The sequence below is a fragment of the Echiichthys vipera genome, assembly GCF_963691815.1.
Source record: "Echiichthys vipera genome assembly, chromosome: 8".
Lineage (NCBI taxonomy): Eukaryota > Metazoa > Chordata > Actinopteri > Perciformes > Trachinidae > Echiichthys > Echiichthys vipera.
Window position 1 is genome coordinate 17,439,530 of NC_139833.1, and position 23,301 is coordinate 17,462,830.

Here is a 23,301-nt window from a genome sequence, read left to right on the forward strand (position 1 = left end):
GACGTAAAGTCGATCTCTGATTGGTTCTCTGTGACTGTCAATCAAAGAATCTCCAGCATTCCATTCCCAAACAGGGGCGGGCATGTTTGTAGGTGTGTGCGGATCTGAGACCAGCCGGTGACAGTCGCAGTCGTGATTTACGCTTGTTTTATTGAACCTGGACCTCAGGTTGCTATGCTCTTCGGTGGAGACTATTTCATAAATGCAAAAGGTAAAATGCTGCGTTCAAAAGTCAATCTGGTTAACATTTGTGACAAGTCTTGTCTGTGTGACTTACCCACGTCACTTAACTGAAAGTATAAGAGCAAAGGCTGCCACCTGCTGGTCAACTACAGACAACAAAAACAAAAACACAACCCGCTTTGAACAGCGTTTATTGCATGACAACACAACAGAATTAGGCCACACAAGTGGCAACGGAAACAATATAGCCTAGTGTTGTTGCGCCTGAAACACACCACGAGGAAACCGTCAATTAAAAATACATCTTCACCACTTCCTTTGGGAGGAAAAACATGTTTCTGAAGCTTGAAACCTCCCGGCACGCGCGGCACCATGGCTCAGAGGTGAAACCAAGCAACCCGCGCGCTTGCACATACGAGCAGTTTGACCGATTTACGCATCGCGTGCGAACTAACCGCTTCTCGTGACAGCGGGACAGATGCTTCTCAGGCAAATGCTGCCTTCATTGCAGGAAGTGTAACGAAGCAGCACGGCGCATGCTCTCGGGCCTCTCTGACAAGCAAAGAGGATGAACTACCCGCCGCTGTGAAACGGTAAGTAAAACTATGACAGTATTCTTTAAAGTGTTTTCTGTTTTGTTTGAAGTGTTAGACCCCGGTGGGTGTCTGTGCACCCTCGCTGGGACAGGGAGCGCGCGCCGTCGCCCCGTTGTTGACCGGGGTGTGCGTGCTGCCGCAACGACAGACGTCAGTTTGAGTGTGTGAAGGAGGGTGAGAAAAGCACGCAACTGTCCTTGTAGAGAGTTGGTGATCCAACAAGGGCTACTTGATATAAAGGGGGAAATGCGGATCGGTGTATTGTAGACTTCTCTTCGCGGCATGGAAAGGTTGTTTTGTTTCTAAACCATGGGATTTACCAACAGACAGTTTCTTCATTTCTCTCTGGGCTATTGATATTGTCGCCTCAGCTGCTGCTTATGTAGGACTGAAATAATAATATGGACATAATCACCTGAATCAATGCACTGGAAATGTATTCTTTATTTGTACTGTAGCTGTTTAAAGAGGAGATCATTTACATTTATTTTTCACCCCATTTCCTAATGATCACAGATAGAAGTCCAGTGGACACTTTATTGACATGTGACCTATTTTAAGTAAGTGTTATCACCTAAATTGCAAGGAATTAAGGACCTTGTACTTCATAATTTTACTGGAACATTTTTAGAAATGGTATGTGATTAACTAGGCCTATATAGCCTCAGTGTATGACAACAGACACAATGATATAACAGAGATTAAATGATTTGCTTAATAGGACTTGTTAACAACACTTCTTTTATTGGTGCAGTTGGCAAATTAAATGGACTAAATGTAACAAGGTTGGATAGCACACTGCTAATACTGTGGCTGTCTGCAATTCTGGCCCAGGTTATTATCTAAAACTATAATCCTTTGTCCTTATTATTTATTTGTATGCGTTCTCAACAGAAATATAGGAAGTAAGGCATGCCCATGTAAGGATTATGTCATTTTAAGCCCAGTATGGATCTATGCTATGACAGTTGCATGCCAGAAGAAGCTGTTGGGGGAGGCTTTCATTGACTTGTATGTGCATTAAATAGCATCCCTGTATGTGTGTTTGTGTTTGTGTGTGTGTGATCTGGATGTTAACATGCGTGCCGGGCCGTCTCTGAGTGCAGCTCTTTGGGGAGGGGTGATGGCGGGCGCTGAGGTCACTGTGGCTTCAGGGGATCTCATGACAGTGAAGGAGGAGGAAGGGGAGTCCAGTGGCAACAACCATAAGACTCAAGTCATCCTGCACCTGCAGCCCATCCTGCATGGGTAACATTATTATTACATCATTAAAGAGCCAGTAGATGTTTTGCATTTGCTGTGTGACACATTTAAGAGGCGTCTGTAAATAAAGATTAGGATTAATATAGACATATTTTTATCATGTTAATATATATATATTCCTTAACCAAATCGTATGATATCATAGAGATCATTCTACATCTGTTCTGTGTTAAATGCACGCTTAAGTCAAAGAAAACAACGGTAAGCCATGTGGAGACAAAAAGAACAGCACTTGAATTTAAAAAATGTGTTGTTATGCATTAGCCATGCACATTTTGCTGTTAAGTTCAAATTTATTCATCTCTCAGCTTGCTTGAAATGTTACAATTTTCTGTTTAATGCGAGTATTTTGTCGCCCTCTGCAGGATAAATGATGACATTGCTGACACTGGCACCACAGTCTTGGCCATAGAGACACATGATGGTATGTGACACAGACATACTGTATTTCCCTTCACTACCTACAAGAAACTAACAGGAAGGTATTCCTGTGAATGCTGTGCGTGAAGCAATCCTACTTTTTTGACCTTTAATCATATTTTGCTCAATGCTTTGCAGTTGAATGTATGATACAATTCCACACTGTAGCTGCAAGTGGTTGTGTTTGTGTCTGGTAATTGTTAGAAGACAGTAAAGCAGAAGGAGAAGAGATTGAGTATGGCTACCCCATCACCTGCGGAGAGAGCAGAGCGGTTCTACTGTTTAAGAAGTTTGTGTGTCCCGGAATCAACGTCCGATGTGTCAAAGTATGTTAACTTGACATGATTATCTTTACATTTTGTATTTTCGTATATGTCTTATTCACCTCTCTAATAATAGCTTAAACATTCATTGTGTCCTTTCATTTCTCGCAGTTCGATGACCAGCTCATCAGTCCCAAGCAGTTTGTACATCTAGCGGGGAAAGCCACTCTGAAGGACTGGAAGAGGGCCATCAGACTGGGAGGGGTAATGCTCAGGTAGACTTGTGAAAAAAAAAAGCATGATTCGTCTGTCTGTCCTCATAGCTGCTGACTGGCGCTAACTGTAAATCTGCATGCCCTTTAATTAGGTTTTGTTGCATTGGGGTTAAAATGTCAGACTTTAAACACCTCAAAGAAGTCAACAGCATATCTCATTCATATAATTTGCACTTTGCGCCGAGTCTGTCTACATTGGGGTTTGCCAGTACATTCCAGAGGTTGTCGGTAAGTGGCATTATTATGATAGCAGGATCAAATAACAAGCAAGCAAGCTACTGAGTGAAATGTCTCACCTCTTTATCGAGTTTGCACTTGTTCTTGGTGTTACTGTGAGTCAATATCCCGACTCAACAGGCAATATATCTGCTCTTTTCATCTTTATTCCTCCAGAGGTCAGATCAATGGGCTTTGTGTCAAACAAACCTCTGGAAACCTATCGAGATTGTTCAACAAATTCAATCTGCACTTTTCATGGATACTCTGAAGTGTTCTTTTAACCTGCCCCCCTCCCCCTCTCCACCCCCTCGCAGGAAAATGATGGACTCCGGCCAGATTGATTTCTACCAGCATGACACCGTGTGCAGCAACACCTGCCGCAGCACAAAATTTGATGTGCTGATCAACAGCACACGGCTTCCTCTGGGGACCTCAGTGCAGCCAAGCCCGTCATGTCTGGCTCTTGACCTTGTTGGAGGACAGGGGCCTCCCCTGACAGGTAGATATCAGTTGGCATTTACAGTTTGATGTATTTTTCTCCCACATATGCTTGAGATGCTGATTCTTTTCTTTTTTTACAACATGATTGGGATGATGCAGGCAAAAACCTTTCAAGCCAGCTGGATATGAGTTATCTGAAATAATGCAACAATAGCAACACATGCTTTTGGAGGAATTAGGAAAATTAGCTGAAGATTAAGAGCAGTCATATAAAACAGAAAAAAATAAACACACCAGTTACCCCATTAAGCAATCAGAGCACAAAATAAAAGAAAAAAGCTGTCTTGGGAAAAAGCAATTCGATTTCCTTGGCAGTCTTCCCTGCCACTCATATTTAATGGTAATATGAGATGATTATGCAGTCTATTTACAGAATATCCCTTTTTGTGGTCATTTCAGGAGATGCTGTACATGATGCAGCAGACATAGAGGAGCCTCTGGAGGACAGATTCAGTGCAACAGCAGAGTGGAGCCCTGGTCCAGCCCAGGATGTGAATCCCACAACCGCCAACGGACACGCTGCAAAGAGAAAGAGGGCTGACACACCTGGTAAATATAAAAAAGACTATAGGTGCGCATGTTAAACAGCCTGAACATGATGAGAAAGAGTGGGTGTTTAGAAAAGAAATGGTTTGGCTGACAGGACCAGTACATTGAGTATTAAGGGGGAATCCGGGAATTCCTTTTTTTGGACGTTAGAAGGGGACATATTGTGCTAATTTTCAGGTTTAGCAATCCACTCTTTTGCATACTTTGATACTTTTACATTCTTTATAAAGCACCTTGACCTGCTTTACAAAAAAAGGCATGGAAATCTCACTTTTTACACAATAGGACCTTTTAAAGAAAGGAAACATAGCAATCATTGTGTAATATATGATACACCTTGAGAGGTGGGGTACACACTGGACAGGACACCGGTCTATTGCAGGGCACAAAGAGACAGACAACCATTCACACCTATGGGCAATTAGCCCGGATCAGAACCAGGAGCATTCTTGCTGTGAGGCAACAGTGCTAACCACCACACAACTGTACCGCCCCTGTCCTGTTATAACCTTCACTTTAAAGTCATGGCAGTTGCATTTACTTTTGGCATTAACCACTTTGTCAGCTAACCACCAAGGGCAATGTCCTGGAGGTAAATTTGGAAAGTTTATAAGATACCTCTGTATTATTAGAGGAGACAGGGGTTCAGCCCACTCACCTCCAGTCCTCCAGAGGCCAAGCATTCGTAAGCCATGTCCTTTAAAAACGAGGCTGCCCTTAATGTGTCTTGGTGGATAAAAATATGAACTCAGGAAAACATTCAGATTAAAATTTCACCTATCATTGCAATAATAATAATAAATAATAATAAAAAAAACTCATTGTACCTGCGCTCCGTCCGTCCTTTGTGCCTTGTCTCTTTCAGCCACTGCTGCTTGACACCTCTGATACATTAAGCCAACCAAACCTCTGAATCTGCAGTTGTGGGATGTTCTGCCATTCCTAGCGGACTGACCTTAAAAAGTTGCTGACCACTAACAGGCAGAGAGTCACATCTCTTTATATCACCATCAACGGCATCTGACATTTTTAAGTACGGCTTTTTCTTGCGGGGACCTAAGCTTTGATTTAAGGGCTTTTAAAGGTGACCCGATTAGGCATTGTTCCAGCTGGATCACAGAAGGTAAAATAGCCTCAAGTGATCTTTTGTGTGTATGGCAAATTGTGTCTCACTGCACAAGTGGTAATGCTTGTCACAGGGCTTCAAACAAATGGACAACTCTCAGGATACGTACTCAGCCACGTCTCTCTATCGCTCATCTAATGTGTTTCTTTCCATTAGTGTACGGAGAAATACATGAATTTAGCTTCAGATAGCTGTAAATGGGATCTGGAATATTTTCCCTGGGTATATTGCATTTATCTTGGCAGACTTTAAGCTAACATGAAAGTGGACACATTTCTTTCAAGATAAGATATCAAGCACCTCTGACATTTTATCACTCTAATTCACCGAACTTCTATTTGGCTCAGTTTTGTACAGATCCAAAGTCATTTTTTCAGTCTCCATCCAATCTGCCATAACCTCCTTCCTCTCCTCTTTCTAAGCCATTTTCTTTCTCTTTCCTCTCTACCTCTATCACCCATTTAACATCTTCTCTCCCATCGCTTAACCTCACCCATTTCCTCTATCTTGTTATACCATTTTTTTCCGTTGGCTCTCCAACCCGGACACTTCTTCCTATGTTTCTCCTCCTCGATTTATTACTCTCTTTCAAACCTTTAACTCTCCTCAAATCTCCCTTTCAGACAATTCCCTGCCTCCAGTCCGTACTCGATCTCATTTATGCCACATTTGTTATTTTGCTGTCATCCTTTCCTTCCCATCGTGTCCAATGTAATGCATGCTTTCTCACACATTCACAAATCACCTCTATGATGCCACCTTCTCTGATCTCTCTGCAGCACTTTGTCATGTTTATATGAAAAGACAAAAACGCACACAGAGTTCCCCACATATCATAATAATGTCCCACCTAATTGACCTTCTCTAGATGGAGTACTGAGCCTGTGGAAGGGCGTGGCAGACTCGGGGCTCATGGGGGAGGTCCTGTCCAGTCTCCAGACTGAATTATTAGCCACTCTAAAAGGAGTGGAGGTTCGCAGCAAGAAGGCCAGCCTGCAGGAGACGGGTGAGTTCCCACAGTGGGACCCGGCTAACCACTGGAATGTGAAAAGAATCGCTTTAAATTTAGTCAAATGTCAGTCAAGTAAAAACGTAAATCACATTTTATAAAACATTTTTTAATTAAGGCTCAATCAGCTTAATTCAGTTTGAGAATGAAATTCATTGACATTGATTTTTTTTAAGTGGTTTGGAAAGATTGTATTAATCATTCAGGCTGACTTTTGATGATTTTGTTTTGTCAGATGCCGTCATACTTAATTCCCTGTGTAAGATGTTTGGCCTTTTAGACTCAGTGAAGCAAGCTTTGGACCAGAGGCGCAGCCAGGATCAGGACAACAAAACACATACCAATGTTTATGGTGAGAAAGCTGTTGAAGGCAACATATGGTACAGTGATATCCCAGGGGATTGTATTAACTAATATCCTGTTGTTGTTTTTTTACAGTGCTGGATGAGATTAACGAGGAGCGGAGGAAGCAGGGTTCTGTTGAAAGCGTCCCCCACAAAACTCTGTCTTTGAAACACCTACGACCTCAACGTCACAACCCTTCAGCCAACAGCCAAACCCATAACTTGCTGTCCTCTGTCAAAACAAGCCCGGTGATCCGGCCTCTCTCTCAACTCACCATCAACCCTCAGATCCTCGCCCATTTTCCCGCCTCCGCCTGCCAGCGTCACCTCGCGGAGGCCAGCGGGTTAGACAGGGACAGCCATGATGCCGCGCTCGAGAGGGAGCATGAGCTCGGTGAGACAGGGAACCGGGAGAAGCGCCGCAGGCTGGGAGAGGATGGCAAGGAGGGAGAGGACACCTTAGGGATCCACAAAGAGCCTGGACAGAGGACTGCTAAGTTTCAAGAAGACCCGCACCTTAGAATTGAGGAGGTGATAATAGGAAGAAAGTCGTCAAAGAAACATAAAAGTAAGTGAGGGAGAAGGGATGCTGGACTAAGTGAGGGAATGTGCCTGAGGACTATTCGTTACTTAGTCAAACTGTACTTTTTTCTTGTATGCTCATATACTGTTTTTACTGTGGTTACTTCAGTTACTGCAGTGGTATTACAGGCACAGATTTGTTCTTGCATTGAGGTTGTAAATGGCCCATTTAAGAAGAGGGACATGCTTTTCTAACATTTCAACAACTGAAAACACAGTAGAGCTAAAATGATTAGTCGATTCATTGATTGACTGACAGAAAATTAATGTGCAAGAGTTTATTCACAAGTCATTATCGAAGTAAAAAATACAGAAATGCACTGGTCCCAGCTTCAAATGTGATTGGCCAAATCCCAGTCTCCACACTCATCGACTTAGGGACTTTGAGGTTCCAGGTAAGTCCGTGAGGGCTTAGGGCTGTCCCACTGTCAAATCATCAGAGGGCTCTCTCACAGACATTTTGAGCCCTTTCTGAACACTTTCTGTAAGTCAGCATCTCTGCGGACTTATCCCGATGGAATTACCAACAATTCAGAGTATTGTGACATGGAATTACCTGTGATGCTCATAAGTGTAAGAAAAAAAAGGTAAACAAGGAGGATTTGCACACCACAGTAACAAGAAGGATTTAAGATGGTCCAGAAAACACATGAAATCAGAGGAATGAACACCACCTGGTTTATTCATCAACCGCTTCTTTCAATCTTGCGGAAGTGATAATTTGATTCCTCCACTGTAAAGATTTTTCTCAGCTGTAAAGAAGGCAAAAAGTCCCAAACCCACAACTGTACATGATATGTTTAAGCGCCATCAACACGATATGTCGCCATAAAAAGCGTATTAAGTGGTTTAGACAGATGACGAGATTTGACTTGGGCCGATATTAGCTGGTTTACCGTACCTTTTGGACTGTTTGTCTAATAAAATTTGCAATATAAAGGTGTCACTTTGGACACTGAAATTGCAAAAGGGCATTTTTTAGAACAGTTTTATAATATTTTAAAGACCAGAAGTGTTTAATCATCAATAATCAGCAGTTTAACTGATAATGAGATTAACGGTTAGTTACAGCCCTAAAACACAGATGTCTCTCTTGTCTATTGAATATACCGTAGTATTAGGAACAATACTCTGTGTAAGTACTTCTAATTTTGATAATGACAAAACGAAAGTCAGATGTCTGTAAATATAATAATGTAATTATAATATTTGGTTCTATTTATGATCGTTGATGATAACATTTTCCCTCGTCTAAAAGTCATTTGCATCTTTTTAGGTTTTTGTGACAGCTTTTTCCTCATACTTTTATAATTCATTTCTAATGCTATTTGTAACTGAACGTTTTGTGAGCTACACTCGTGTGCTGAATTTGTGAAATATTCCTCACCTGTATTTAGAGCCCTTGTCGTAATGCCTAGGACCTATGCACCACACACTCCCTGTCTGACGTTTTGATTCCTCTTCATTTTTGACAAAGAAATCCATATATAAAGTAAGTATATAAAGTATTGTGAGTGTTGATGTGCTGTTACTTTACGCAGGGATTTACTAACCTGCTTAAAATATGTAGTCTTTTTATTAATTCCCCTTTTCTATCATAGAAAACCATAGAGAAGAAAAATATGTTATGCATGACACTGATTTTCCAAAGTTTTAAATAAAAACTTTTATGTTTGATATTTTAACAGGAGTTTTTGTTCGCCATTGTTGATTAGAACTGTAAACTGTTGGTTCACTGACTGTCAGTTACAAGAAGAGGAAGCCAATAGACTAACAGACCAATTTATTTTGTTCATTCTTCTACTGAGTCACATATTGACGTTAATCAGCAAACCTCTGATGTGAAAACCTGTTATGTTTGGTCCCATTCTTGAAAACAAGTTAAAGGGTATTTCAGCAGTAAATTACAATGGGGAGAAAACTGCTGCTCTGTGGTTTCACCTTAAAAGCAAGTCAGGCTTGTTTTCATACGACAATCACTGATGTCAAATAATAATTTTCCATTTGACAGATGATGGAAATCGGCTTTTCTGATACCGCTGTTTGATGTATGGCCAGTACACCAAGCTTCAAAATGTTACCTCAAAGATAGCAGTGTAGCAGCTGTCCTGTGATTCACTGCTCATTTTCTATTGAAGCACCATGCTGCACGCAAAGGCACCACTGTGATAGACAGCGATGGTTTGATAGCCAGTCTCTGACAACTTCCTTCAGAACTAATAATATGTTTTTATAAATTCATGCACAACACTGCCTGGGCATATGCAGTTGTTTGACATGAGTGGCAGCTGATGAAATGACTTTCATCATAGTGCAGTTGTCAGCGTCATGCTGACACCTGTCCTGTTGTTGGATTTGCAAAATCCTGTTTGGTCTGCTGCAAATTAAACTATCATGCAGTTGAACAGATTCAGGCCAAAGGTTTAAGTAAATTGCTACTCGGTGCCTTGAATACCAGCACGCAGAAATGGCTGCCATGCATCAAGCAGGTGTAATTACAGGTGTTAGCTAGTCATACGCTGCTCTCCTTTGGTTAAATTAAGTAATTTCCTGAGCAATCCATCGTTCATCTGTCATTCGCAGCTAACAGTATAAGAGAATGAAATGTGCACTCATGTTGGAAGCCTTAGATGCGCCTGTTGCCCCCCTCCCCCTTTCCATAATTTAATCCACAGCTTTAATGTCCGCATGCAACAACAAAATTAATGATGAATAACCCACATAATGGCATCTTGAACCAAGTGGGATTCCTGGATCCACAGCTAAAATGCGTCTGCCTGGTCATGTTATATTGGCTCATGCACAGCAGTGGCTGCAGCATCAGCATCATGGGACTAGGGTCAAACAACTCATAATCAAATACATGGCTGATGATTTCAAACATGTTATACTGTATAGGGCTATGCCATGCCAGAGACATATTTGTACATGTCAAAGTCACATGTCAAATCCAAGACTGGTTTTTGTCAGGTATTCTTCAACGAACATGGCTGTGGATACAGAGGAAACATGTAACCCCATCAAATGCAAATCCAATGCACAGAACATACTATCTTATTTATGGAGAAATATGCTCTGCACCTGTCGTGTGGAGGTGGTAAGGGAATGCTTAGAACCTGTCTGTCTTGTGTGGATATATGGCTAACCCCAGCTGTAGAGCAGCAGCTAGAATGACAAAAACATGTTTTTGTCAGGTAAGATTAAGCATAGCTGGTTTAATTACACCTCTGAAAATTGATATGATTTTGAATCACACGTTATAAATTACAGGGGTCACTTTTAAAACACAATGGCATGTAGCTGACTTAAATGATTTCAGAATGATAATCCTATATGTGCGCATGGTGACAGGATTCAGGAGCTGCCGGGCAGTTTATATAAAGAAATGTCTCATTAAAGTTAACAACAAAGGATGAAAATGCAGAGAAAGAGATAAGCATCTTGTCCCTGTCTCCATAGATACACACAAACGTACATAGGGACTTGTTTTTGTCTTTTTAGAGGGGCATTGAACCGACTTAATGTACATCCTGGGTATATACCCTAACCCTTAAACACAACCACTACAAACCAAATGCCAACTCTTACCCAAACTCTCATTCTAACCTAAACGAAAACCAAGTGTTCATTCTAAAATGTATTGTGGCGGAGTATAATGTGGTGTGACGAGCCCCCATAATGTGACGGTGCGAACAGATTGTTTGCACCTATGTGATAAATGCAAGTGCACACATGTTAACAATATGATAATAATAGGTGTATTTCATATAGAACATTTTACAGACAAAGTCACAGGGTTCTCTGTATGATAAAACTGTTAAAACAAGACCCAAACAGTAAAATGAGCAAGCGAAAAATAAATACCAATGGAAATCATTTAATTTAAAAACACAAAAGTACAAACATGAGACAAAAGCCAGTTTAAACAAGTGACATACAGTACAACACACATACACATTTAGGCTTCCATAGGCCGCTTACCAAAACTACATGCCTAACCCAAATACCAACCTAAACATCATTTTAACTTCATCCCAAAAACAAACCTTTGAAGAAGTAGACCTAATAACAGGCACAAATATCCACACTTAAAAAAACAAAAAACTTAATTTTCAACGTCTAAAACTCATGGTCCCCACAAAGATACATAAGTACAAAATTACACACACACACACACACACACACACACACACACACACACACACACACACACACACACACACACACACACACACACACACACACACACACACACACAGTCTATTGGGGGCTTTGCTTGGCCGACGTTTGAATACAACAGTGTCGTCAACGTCTAAAACTCATGGTCCCCACAAAGATACAAGTATAAAATTACAAACACACACGCACGCACGCACGCACGCACGCACACACACACACACACACACACACACACACACACACACACACACACACACACACACACACACACAGTCTATTGGGGGCTTTGCTTGGCCGACGTTTGAATACAACAGTGTCGTCAACGTCTAAAACTCATGGTCCCCACAAAGATACAAGTATAAAATTACACACACGCACGCACGCACGCACGCACGCACACACACACACACACACACACACACACACACACACACACACACACACACACACACACACACACACACACACACACAGTCTATTGGGGGCTTTGCTTGGCCGACGTTTGAATACAACAGTGTCGTTGCTAATTCCGGCCGCTTGGAGGCGCCCCTCTCATGCTTTGTATCAGCCAAAGAAGTGGAGGCTGGGAAGGAAAGTGGGCTTGAGAAAGAAATCGCTCCCCTGAACTGTTTACCCTGACGTCAGTTTGCAGAACTAGCTCTTCCCTGTCTCCTCCAGTGTCTCTGAAACTCCTCACTGAGAGAATTGGGGAGTAGATGGGCTCGGCTTTTACCACTTGCGCACCCCCCCGGACCTCACGGAGTGAATGAAATGATCTCTTCTGCACATTGAAAGTGGACTAAAACAGCTACGCGATGAACACCTGCGCCTTTCTGCTGATTTTGACTGTTCAGATCTACGCCGATGGAATTGAGGGGCCAACAGGTAAGGCGCATGTTCGCCTCAGTGTCCTAAAACGCAGTTGGGAAGTTTTTACATGTGGATGAAACTCAAGTGAGAGCAAAAGCGGAGCGAGTCTGGCGAAGGTGCCAACTTTGTGCGCCCCTTCTCCCTCACACACGTTGCGGCGTTTATCTGCGGCTTACTGCTGATTCTTGTGACTTATCCAATGGCACAAAGGTAATCCACCCAGCTTTAGATCAAAACAAAACCATTGAATAACTTTGTGTAGGCCCACTGTACTAAGTTTTCTTAGTGATTTTTGAAAAACACGTTCTTTAGGAGGACTGCGTCTGGGTGTTCTGGGAAAAGCTCCCATTTCCCATAACATCCAAATCTCTTACGATACGCTGCTTTTTTTTTTTTTTTTAATTTTGCGTCTGCTCAAGCATGTTTAAAGGCGCCAGGTTTCCTAAAAGGGTGTCTGATATTGTGATCCAAAGTTAGGAGTTAATTTAGAGAGACGCCTTTTCTCATACAACGGAATCAACAACACTTCCACGACCTTTAGGAAAATGAGTCAATATTTGTGAACATGAATCTCTCAAATCCCAACAGCCTGAAACAATCTGTGATGACATCCGGAGACCAAAACCTGGAGCTGCTCCATGCAGACACTGGGTTGCATAGTTGTAGCTTATGCAGAGTGGCTTCCTGAAAGGTTACATCTTAATAAGGATCGTGGTGCATCGTAATGCTTGTGGATAAAACCAAATTCTCATAACACCCCAAGATGTAGCCTGCCAATGTGTGGGAAATAGTCAGATTCCTCCTCAGAAATGCTGGGTTTTTGTTCTCCTGATGTGGTGAGCTGCCTCTGGTCTTCTCGGGTTGTCTTTGCTGTAGAAGACATATCCATGCTCACAGCTCACATTCCAAGATGAGACAAATGATAAATGCTCACGCTGAGAGCCATCTTTTTCTGTTTTGATTGCAAACAATGTGGGTCGTAATAATGTTGTTTTTAAGATTAAAGGCTCAAAATCATGCCTTTTCCTAAATTATGTTTTTTCCAATTTTGAAAACCGGCCACATATCTGAGAGATGACAAGGAGAGAGGCACAGTGGTAGAAATAAGTACCTTTTTATAGGAATGACACATGACACAGACCCTTTCATATTCATTCGCATTCATGTTTTCAAAATCTGCTTTATTCCCTGGATTCTATTAGTCATTTATGCAATGTATTTGCAGTGCTGTATGTTATTTATTTATTACATTTTAAAAGGATAAAATGACTTTTTGAGTTTCTTTGTCTGTTCCCTGCAGAACATGAAACCAGGGTAATAAGGCGATAATATTGATAACATTTACCCTGCAGCTGCTTTAATGCCATATAGCAATGCGACACAGTGTTTGGCGCGTGCATGTGGAAAAAAAAGCTTGATTCTGTTGAGATCATTCGACTTCATTAAAATCTGGCTGTTTCTCACAGGCAGTGCTTCTATTTCAGGAGAAATGGGAAAACCTAGGAACAGTTAATTTAACACTCCTATGTATTGTAAAAGAAGCAACAACGATGACAACAACAACAACAAAAACAACAACAAAACCCTGCAAGCAGAACGTGTTTTGTCTCAAGCTGAATGGAGCAGATCATTGAGAGAGGAATGGGCTCAAACATAATGGAGGATTAAATCACACACAAGTAATTAAAAGAGTGGAATGGAACAGCAACTCTTCGCTACGGCTGTCAACAAAAAATGTAATGTGTAATGTTTGTTAACTGGAGTGCCGCAAGCCTCGCCATCTGCGATTTTTACCCTCCCATTAGCAAGTGATATTTAACGCTGCTATTCTTCTGATCCCTTTTGACCTGACTACCTTCATGCCTCTACACCTACCTATAGGGGGAAATTAAGGAGCATAAAAGCAGCCTTGACTCCCACATTCTATAGAGCGTCTCCTTTTGATTAACACTCTGCCTTTATTGCTGTGAAGACCACACCTTGACCTTGAATCCTTAATAACAGTTAAGACTCTGTTGGGGATTTTCTTGCCTTTTCCACTCGATATAATCCATATTTTCTATCTTCTTTATCATGTCGCCGTCTGCCCAGGCTGTCAGTTAAGGGGAAGTGAAATTATTAGAGGCTATGAAATGAAGAGGCTCTCTGCTGCACTGAATCATATTTCCTCAGTCATCAACATGAAAGTCCAGTTTCCCGCTCTATCTGTTGTTGTTTTTATATGCTTTAAAGCCCAATGTGACACTTTCACTCCTCTTTTGTCTCTTTTGGGAATTGAATGAATGTTCACTTACCATCTGTTTCCTCTATTAACAGCAAATGATGTCAACTGAGTGGTGTAATTATCCTGTGTCTCATGACTCATGTCTTGGTTTGATCTTAAGTTAAGGCAGAATATCCTTTTTGCGTATTTCAGTGAATAAGATGAAACTTAGATCTAGATGAAAAGGACTGTGAAGGCCAGACTGTCTAGTTAAAGCATGGCATGGAATTAATAATACTTTAGGGCTAAAGTTTACACTGCATGAACATCAGCAGCAGCACGGGGAAATGTAACACACCACCAGCACATCAATGAATTGCTACAGTGCTATTTTGATAATCAAATAATCATTTATTATTAATGATTTTTTAAAGCAAAAAATGCATTTGCTATCTCCATTTTCTAAAATGTAAGACATGATGCTTTCCTTTGTCATATGTGATATTAAATTGAATATCTTTAGGTCCTGGATGATTTGTCAGACAAAACCAAACATTTCAAGATGTCACCTTGGACATTTTTCTCTATTTACTGGCATTTTCTTGACAAAACCAGGCCAGATATACAGACATTAAGAGGTATACTGATATGCTGATACATGCAGCAAATAGAAGAAAAACACTTCAAGATTCCCTCCAGGCTCCAGACACTTCTTATTAATTAATGTGTGTCTGATGTGTTTTCTTCCGCAATTAGGTATAATTTCAACATTCTTTCTTTAAAGAGATATTTTGTTGATTTGAATCCATCTGTGTGTCATGGCAGTGTGAGCAGTGCATGCAGATGAATTGTGTTTGGCGTCCCTCCTTGGCGGCAGCACACAGAGTTTGGATTATCAGAGCATCAGAGAAGCAGAGCATTATAGGTCGGCTGAGAATCCACCTCGATCAGCTTGATGACGCAAAATGATGCAAAATCTGCTGAATGATTTGTTGTGCTATTCCACAGTGTGACGCCTCACAGCATTCAAATACACACACTGCACACATTGCCATAATACAGAGCTGGTTTAAAATCAGGAAAGTGGGATGCATCTACATAATTTATGAATTCTCAAATTGACACTTTGGAAAATTGGAACCAGGATTGACTTCTGGACAGTTTGTGATGTCGCAAATTGTGCTCGTAGGCCCACCCCTTAAAATCAGGTCTTCAGTGAGCACAGGTAAACTTTCTACTTTCAGCAGATGAAAATGAAAAAAGTATTGTTGTGTCAATCTCTACACATTCTGCATAGTGAAGCACAAACATCCAACTGTGAAAGTGTGAGTTTTGGGGGGGACTTTAAGAGATTAAGCAAGATAATGAGAATAGAGAATGCGCTACTCAGGGCAAATCTACTTATTTATTATGATGTTTTCACTATCCTAGGCAAATAAATTAATGGAAAAAATAGTGTAAGATGCATTTTTGAAATATTTTAGGGGGAAAAAATAACCATTGTGTAGAGAATGTTGCCTCGGACCACAGAGTTGCAGCAAATCCACCAAGTGGAAGTGTTCCCTGCAGGAGCCAGGCCACCATCTGTGGATAGAGGGTGAGCGGTGGTAGGAATTGGGCCTAAATCAGACTCCCGAAAAGACTGGTTGATTGCCATCTTTGCGGGATCACAGGCAGTTATTCGGAGAGCAGATGGAAAACTTTGCAACAGGGGTTGAGGGGATTGGAGGGGAGTAAAAAGCTAAGAGACTTTTCAGAGAGTGAAGCTGAGAAAGACCGAGGCATTAATTCAGATACATCGTCATGGTGTTTTGTCTTTTGGCTGAGGCCACAGCAGGATTTCTGCTGGGTTTGTGTGTCCATTCTGCCTACAGCACTCGAGTGAGTGATTAAACAGGGTGCTGATGAGAAGAGTCCTCCGCTCTGCAGCGTGCCTCTTCCAGTTTCTGTCTCTGATCTATTGTAATGTTGGGCTGTGTGGAGGAGAGCCAGCCCCTGATTGGCTTACTCATCTCACAAAACTGGAAGATGAAACGCATCCATCTAGTGTATGTGTTCAAAGAATCCTGCTTAATGCCAAGCGCCTGTGATTGGTACGCCTCATCACTGGAAGAGCGTGCCCAATCAGTGACCACCTCATCTTGTCTTGAGCTGGTCAAATTTCTCATTTTCTTGTGATGCATCTCACCTAAGTTTGTTCTGAGGCATCTTTAGTTGACTGATGGCTCTGCTTAATTAATCCTGCTGAGGATTTTTGACGTTTTCGTCTTAATTTTCACATGTTACTGTCCGGTTTCTAATCAGTCCCAGTTATTTCTTTTCTTCTTGTGGAAGGCTCTGTGTGTTGCAGCTTACTCAGGCAGAGGATTGTTTGCTCTTCAGAAAGGTCAAGTGTAAGTTAGGAGTCATGTTTCTGGGGCAGAGAAAGAGCGAGTCGAGAAGAGGGCAATGCCCAAAAGCAGGATACTTTCTGTTGTGTGTCTCCTCTGCTGTCATATCTGGCCAATTCTGCAGGCCAACAAAGAGCTCTGAAAGGAACCTGGAGGGAATTGTCATTATTATTAATTTGGAACATGTACTTTGTGTCATATGCTATGAATTGTTTTTGTGTTTATGCATGTGCTTCTCAGCATCCTTGCTCATTAGCCTCCTTGCATGCAAGAGCTGGAAATCAGGCACGCAAGTCCTGCCACGCAAATAAGTTCCCACATTACCAAGTGACTCAGCCCTGACACAGATGCTAGCAGGGGCCGGAGCTGCCGTGTCTGCTCTGAGCTCTTCAGTGTAACCGTGAGACCTTCCAGCACTGTGGAAAAGATGCCAAGACTGAGAGATTTACAGTCAGTGGCCTATCCTTGGCCTTTCTCTTCCTTTCCACTTCGCAGTGACAGCCAGAGCGCAGGCTTCTGGGCTCCCTCAGCTCCCTCAGCTCCCTCAGCCAGGTGTTATTAATGCGGTATTGATCTTTCAAACTCCGGCAAGTCCATTTTACTTAAATTTGATCAAAGTGGCATGCCGACTGTTGCCTGCACGTTTGATGGAGTAGTGGGAATTAGCCAGCAAGCCAGCCAGGACTTGCATGACGTAATATAAGGAGCTGGTTTTGCAGCAGAGAAATGTTAGTAGCACTGTGAATTGAGGAACGTAAAAAGGACAGGAAAAGAAATCCTCTTAAACATGAAAGAATAGGCCTCATTTCCATAAGAAGGCTGTATATATTACAAATAAGCTACAAATTATCCTCTTGATGTATTGGTTTAAAATGACAGGACTATTATACTCATTATCACTTAAAAGCATATGTTTTACTTGAATAATTGACAGGGAAATTTATCATTCAACACAGATGGACCAGTGTTTATAGCCTGGATAGGAAGGAGAGTGAGACTACGTAGCTCAAGCACATGCACAGACGTGTAATTATCCAACAAAGAAATAAGCAGGGCTGTGAGTCGCAGTCCCTGTGTTTTCTTCCCTGAGGTAGTGAGCTCCAGACTGCAAAAAAGTGGGTCTGGAAGACTGATGCTGCGAGTGCTGCTGCTGCTTATCCCCTACCCAGAGGAAAGAAAGCTCCCGAGCAGTTTATATTTAGCCCACTGGCAGTGTTTCGCTTCTTTACCTTTCTCCTATGTCAACACATTTACAGCCAGATTCTTCCGGCCCTCTGTTGTCAGTGCATGCGGCGTGTAACGAATGCTCAGGTCACCGGAGTCAGGGTTCAGGATTAGGCCAGGATTGCGGTTTTGGGATGTGACCAGTTTTTTTTCGGGCTGCCTTTAAGGCCCCCATCCCCACCCCTCCAGTGAAATCTGAACCGCTGACACTCCTTTAAAAGTCAAAACAGTCTCTTCAGGACTTTTTTTTCCTTCCCGGTGGTGTAATGGATGCAGGCTTTAGTTGCCTTTGTGCCACGATGACTGCTCTCTAAGGGGAAAGTGGTATTTCTGGTTCGACCGGTCCCTATGGGCAAAGTAATATCCTCTCAGAGACCCAGCCATGAACCCGAACACTTATCACCCTGATGTATCCTGCACTTATTAGATTGACACTCTTTCACATAAACTTTATTAGGACAGTGTAAATTGAAGAGCATAAAAGTGTATACGAGCATAGATAATGGCTAGTGTGTCAATTTAAAAGAGCATAGCATTTGAGGCCTTCGCTGCATGAAGTCTAAGTAAAACTGAGCTCTTCCAAAAAAAACAAAAACCCCCCATATCTACTCAGTTACACAGCGTCTAGATTGCATTGCTCCTCCGTTTGCTGTTGAATTGAAGGCGTTTTGTCTCTCTTTCTGTGCAGCACAGTCACATGGCACAGTGGTGACACTCAGCTGTGACAGCTGCTGTTGCTGGTGGGTTATGGGTAGGTCATAGCAGCTGTGGTAGCGCAGGTGCCAGCTGGCGTTTTAACAGTCAACGGACTGAATCCAAACCTGTTGAGCACATACAGTATAACATGCACGATGGACTCCATTTGAAATTGCTATTAAAGAGTGTGACGTTGACATGGACGAGGTTTCCAGGAGTTCATCTGGAATTTTTATTTGGAAGTCCATGAAATCTTCATTTGATGCGAGAACATCAAATTCACCCAAACTGGAATTGATGGTTTTTCACCAGAGCGATGGGAATGTTGCATGCAGTTTCATCACAATTACATTTGAAATAATTGAGAGTAGTCTGTCAAAAAAAAAGCGATGTTTGTTTCTATTGTTGAATACATGTTATCCTTATTCCACCATGGAGGCATCTTATCTAAATGTAAATAGAAACGGTGGATATGCAGAGTATGGTGCCGTGTTATGATACGCCAACAGCATGCTGGCTTATGACCTCCAGTAAGGTTGAAAAGCTTTTGACAAGTGATGTTGGTAAAGAGATTTCGGGAACTCAGCCGGGCTTCTATGCTTTGTTCTGCTTCAGGTGTTGAAGGGAGACAGAGCAAAAGCAGAGCCTATTGATTTCTCAAACACAGCGTGTCACAGTCAGCTTATTGTCTTCTTCCTCCCTTCGATCCTACATGACCTCACATCACAATCCTCCTCACACTGACTTGCTGCTATTTCAGCAGTTGCTCTGGGGATCGTGAATATACGTTTTTCCATAAAAAAAAACAACAAAAAAAAACAAAAACGCATCCCTTTTCCATTTTGGCTGCTGTACACTTTGCATCATTGTAAGACATTTCAGGGGCAAGCAGTTCAGGTTTTTCTCCTCTTTACCATTTCCCCTGTGTCAAGGTATGCGGTATTAACAATTGAAGTCACTCATTAGCAGCGGATTCATTGAAAACAGTATGTGTTATTCATTTCTCTTGAAAAGGTGGTATAATTGCCTGAGGGCAGAGAGATGAATCTCTATTTGCTGCCCAGTGTATTCAGACGGCGTGTGCGTCAGTCCTGCATGGACACTAATGAAGAGAGATAGCTCCTGACCAAGGAAATATGTGGCCTTTATCTTCAGATAACTGTGCTATTATTTTGTTGTTCAGAAACGGGTGCAACACAATTCCTCATAATGCCTATATGTACTTTGAGGTAAGGCGAGAGATATGGTCTTCCACTTACTTAGATACCAGGTGTGGTAGCCTTGACCAACCTTCCTTTGGGGCACACATCTTAGCCTTCCAGGGTCCTCGTCTTGGTGATTGCTGAACTTCTTGGCGTTCCTGAGAGACAGCCCGTCAAACAGCTTGAAAGGCCTTTGTTTGTTCCTGGGCTGGCCGTCTGACTTGGCCCGCCAGCCAAGGGGAGACTGGGAATGGGTAGGTGAATGCCCCAAGAGATGACTGGCTTATGTGTGGATTGAAGTGAGCACTAACATGACCCAGAACCTTGCTTGAGGAGTCTTTGATGTATCCTTTTACAGTCAGGCAAAGGATGCCATGCCCACACTAATGTGGATACGTTGATTATCACTTCACTATCATATTCTATCAACACAGTTGTAGTTGTTGCTACTATTTATATTACTCTGCTATATTAACTGCCATAACATGTAAGTCATATTGACATTACTATAGATAGTATTACATTATAGTTACTGTTACTTTTGTGGTTACTTGCATCTCTAGGATTGTCTGTCTGTCTCTGTGTCTGCCTTTGTCTCTTTCTGTCCATCAGCCTGTCTGTCTGTCTGTCTGTCTGTCTCTTGAGATAAATTTTGTTATGATTTGGCACTGTAAATAAAATAAAATAAAATTGAATTGAATTAAATAGAAAATGCATCTTTTCTTGGCCTGCTGTCCATGCTAAACTGGCACTGAAAATTTGATCTTCTCATGGATGGTTCTTAAAAACGCTGCTTTCACATTGTCATGTGAAATGGGAGCCGTTCAAAAAAGCTGACACCACCATTGTGTTGTGATCTACTGTAAAGCTGCTGGCTCGAGGGGCCTTTGCATGCCCAGTGGAGGTTATTTCAACAGTTTTTTGTTGCTTTTGGCATTTTAATAGGAAGGGCAAACTTTTTTGAGAAGGGCCTGGAAAGGCTAATGTGGATGGAAAGCTTTTCCTGCCATTTTCAAATAGCGTGGGCTTTCTGCAGCCAAAGGCAGTGCACCGTTTGCGTGTCTCACATTAGCTCAAAGCCAGAAATATGCAAGAATGTCCAGAGAGCCCACAGGGTATCGTTAACAAAGAGCTTAATTCAAAACCACTAACAGAAGATTATAATAATTGCTTGGCCCTTGTATGTCTGTGCGTGTATGTGTGTGGGTGTTTGTATGCATGAGTGCCTAGGTGTGTTGTTTTGTATATTTGGGAGGGCAGATTGGTGATTGTTCTCACCTGATTATATGTAAATATTTGCTGAACTCCTTGGGCCATTTTGAACTTCCATAAATCACAGCCATACGGATTATTATGGAGCTTTTGTTTGCTTTATTCCTCCACGTTGTGAAAATGCTAATGAAATAAAATTAGCATACTGTGCTTAGGACATATTCTTCTGGTGATAAATACATGGCACTGCAAAGATCAAAAAGCCAGGCTCTTCTATAGAAGCAGGCTTTGGAGCCATTCTGCGTAGAGAGTCGCTGGAGTACACGGTGTGTCAGAGACCTCTGAGCAGGTCGGCCCTGGCCTTTGTCTGTCCGGACAGCCAGGGTAATTAAGAATCAGCTTAGAGCTGGGATTATGGTTGGAAGTAGGCTGATCACAGGGGACAGGAGAAAAGGCATTAGGAGAATGGTGGTTAATATGGGTATTACTCTGCTTAGCAGTGGTATCATGTGACAATAAGACAAGTGACAATGGAACCCTGTTGATGCTGAGATTCCTCGCTCTGCGCTAATAGGCTTAACTGCAGATAGCTTTGTTTACCCACAGTGTGTAACACTCCACCTTCTAGCTTTATCTTCCTTCCTTAACATTCAAACATTTTTTAATAATTTGTCTCAGCCTAATTAGAAAATGGTAATATTTTGCTGTACACCTCCCTGGGGTATTTCAGAAGTGTTCCGACACATTTGCCTAACACCAGCACCTTTTGAAATGAAACATGCATGATTGTTCATCTCTCTTGTGCATGCTGGATTTCTCTCTCTCTCTCTTTCTCTCTCTCTCTCAATCTCTCTCTCACACACACGCATTTTTGCTGTTTTTGAGATATTTTTTGTGCAATGTAATTAATGTTCTCATTAACTGAGGGAACGAGCTGCAAGGCAGAACTAAAAGCTTGATACCCTGGGGCCCTTGCCCTCCTCTACTTTCGTAAACATAGTCGCTGAAATGGATAGCCTGTGTTTGGCATGTGAAACAGAAAATAGGTAAGATAGATTCTTTTTTTTGCCAGTCCAGTCTTTTATTGTGATACACATACAGAGGTAACCCGATGCTTGAAGCCTCTGCGCCACAATTGAAGCCATTTGTTGGCCTTTAGAAAGGATATGGAACCGGGCCAGGGTGAATAATAACAATGTATGGGAGTGGGTTTATCCAAACACAGAAAGGTTAAATCGAATGGCTCACCTAATTAGTTGCATTACTCTTCTTTACAAGTAACCCATGTATCAGCTCTGCCTGTGTTAGGAGACATTCCTGCATGTGGATCAGTTGTAGAATTATCAGTGCACAACGTGACACAGCAATGCTTTGTTTTGACCTTGTTGAGAGGGGAATTGTTTTCCACAGTCTTTAAGAGCTAATCCCATCAGAGGGAGAGCACAGCGTGGAGGGCTAACTCAGTCACATCTGATGCAGTGCTGCCAGAACAAGAGGCAGACAGGAATGCGTTTGTCTGGCTAACTTGGCTTCATTTACTCCTGACTGGAAAAACAAAGGAGGAAAGACTCTTTCCAGACAACTTGACTTCTTAATTCCTTCCCCTGAGCCAGGATAAGGAGTGAGTGTCAGTGAAAGCAGGAGACACCTTCTGATTGAGATTCAGTAGCGGTTTGCGGCGACGCGATGGTGGCTCAGACTATCATTATGGCAGATGAATTAACTAGATTTTTACCTCTCAGACGAGGGTTCCCCCCGCTTCACTGGTCTTCTGTTGGCTTGGTAAGGCACATGTGCTCCTCTGGGAATGGGCTCATTCAGTGCTTAGGCCATGGAACTGAGGATTTATCCCAGTCCAGTGAGTCCCTGTGGCGCCACAAACTCCTGCCGAAGGATTTAAGCTCGGTCTGTCCTTCTGTCTATTTTCTCTTGAGATTGGGAAGAAAGATTTTTCTTTAGTTGCAATAATTGCTTGTGTGTGCACCTGTGGTTGAT

The 23,301-nt window shown here is 42.1% G+C and overlaps 2 protein-coding genes across 3 annotated transcripts in view; both read left to right on the plus strand.

The window, feature by feature from the left end:
- Positions 1–708: 708 nt before the first annotated feature.
- LOC310950690 (glucocorticoid modulatory element-binding protein 1-like) lies at positions 709–8,956 on the plus strand. 2 transcript variants are annotated; one of them, XM_083918629.1, is made up of 10 exons: positions 709–776; positions 1,886–2,027; positions 2,408–2,466; positions 2,667–2,788; positions 2,897–3,000; positions 3,534–3,718; positions 4,120–4,269; positions 6,264–6,401; positions 6,640–6,756; positions 6,843–8,956. In XM_083918629.1, exons 2-10 carry the CDS (start codon positions 1,903–1,905, stop codon positions 7,322–7,324), a joined length of 1,482 nt encoding a protein of 493 aa, XP_083774755.1. In that variant the 5' UTR covers positions 709–776; positions 1,886–1,902; the 3' UTR covers positions 7,325–8,956. The 2 variants fall into 2 exon arrangements, with proteins under 2 accessions (XP_083774755.1, XP_083774756.1); XM_083918630.1 differs by having other exon boundaries at positions 2,670–2,788.
- Positions 8,957–12,187: 3,231 nt separating this feature from the next.
- Positions 12,188–23,301, plus strand: part of ptprub (protein tyrosine phosphatase receptor type Ub) — a 167,138-nt gene continuing 156,024 nt past the window's right edge. The window contains exon 1 of the mRNA XM_083918392.1: positions 12,188–12,394. Within this exon, the coding sequence (XP_083774518.1) occupies positions 12,325–12,394 (70 nt within the window). The 5' untranslated portion in view covers positions 12,188–12,324. The remainder of the gene's footprint in view (positions 12,395–23,301) is intronic.

What these genes read in the sequence shown, in the direction of transcription:
- LOC310950690 (XM_083918629.1), top strand. Translation starts at nt 1,903, where the DNA reads ATGGCGGGCGCTGAGGTCACTGTGGCTTCAGGGGATCTCATGACAGTG. An exon ending in CTGGGAGGGGTAATGCTCAG is followed by an intron (nt 3,001 to 3,533) that starts GTAGACTTGTGA and finishes ACCCCCTCGCAG; the next exon opens with GAAAATGATGGACTCCGGCC. An exon ending in AACACATACCAATGTTTATG is followed by an intron (nt 6,757 to 6,842) that starts GTGAGAAAGCTG and finishes GTTTTTTTACAG; the next exon opens with TGCTGGATGAGATTAACGAG.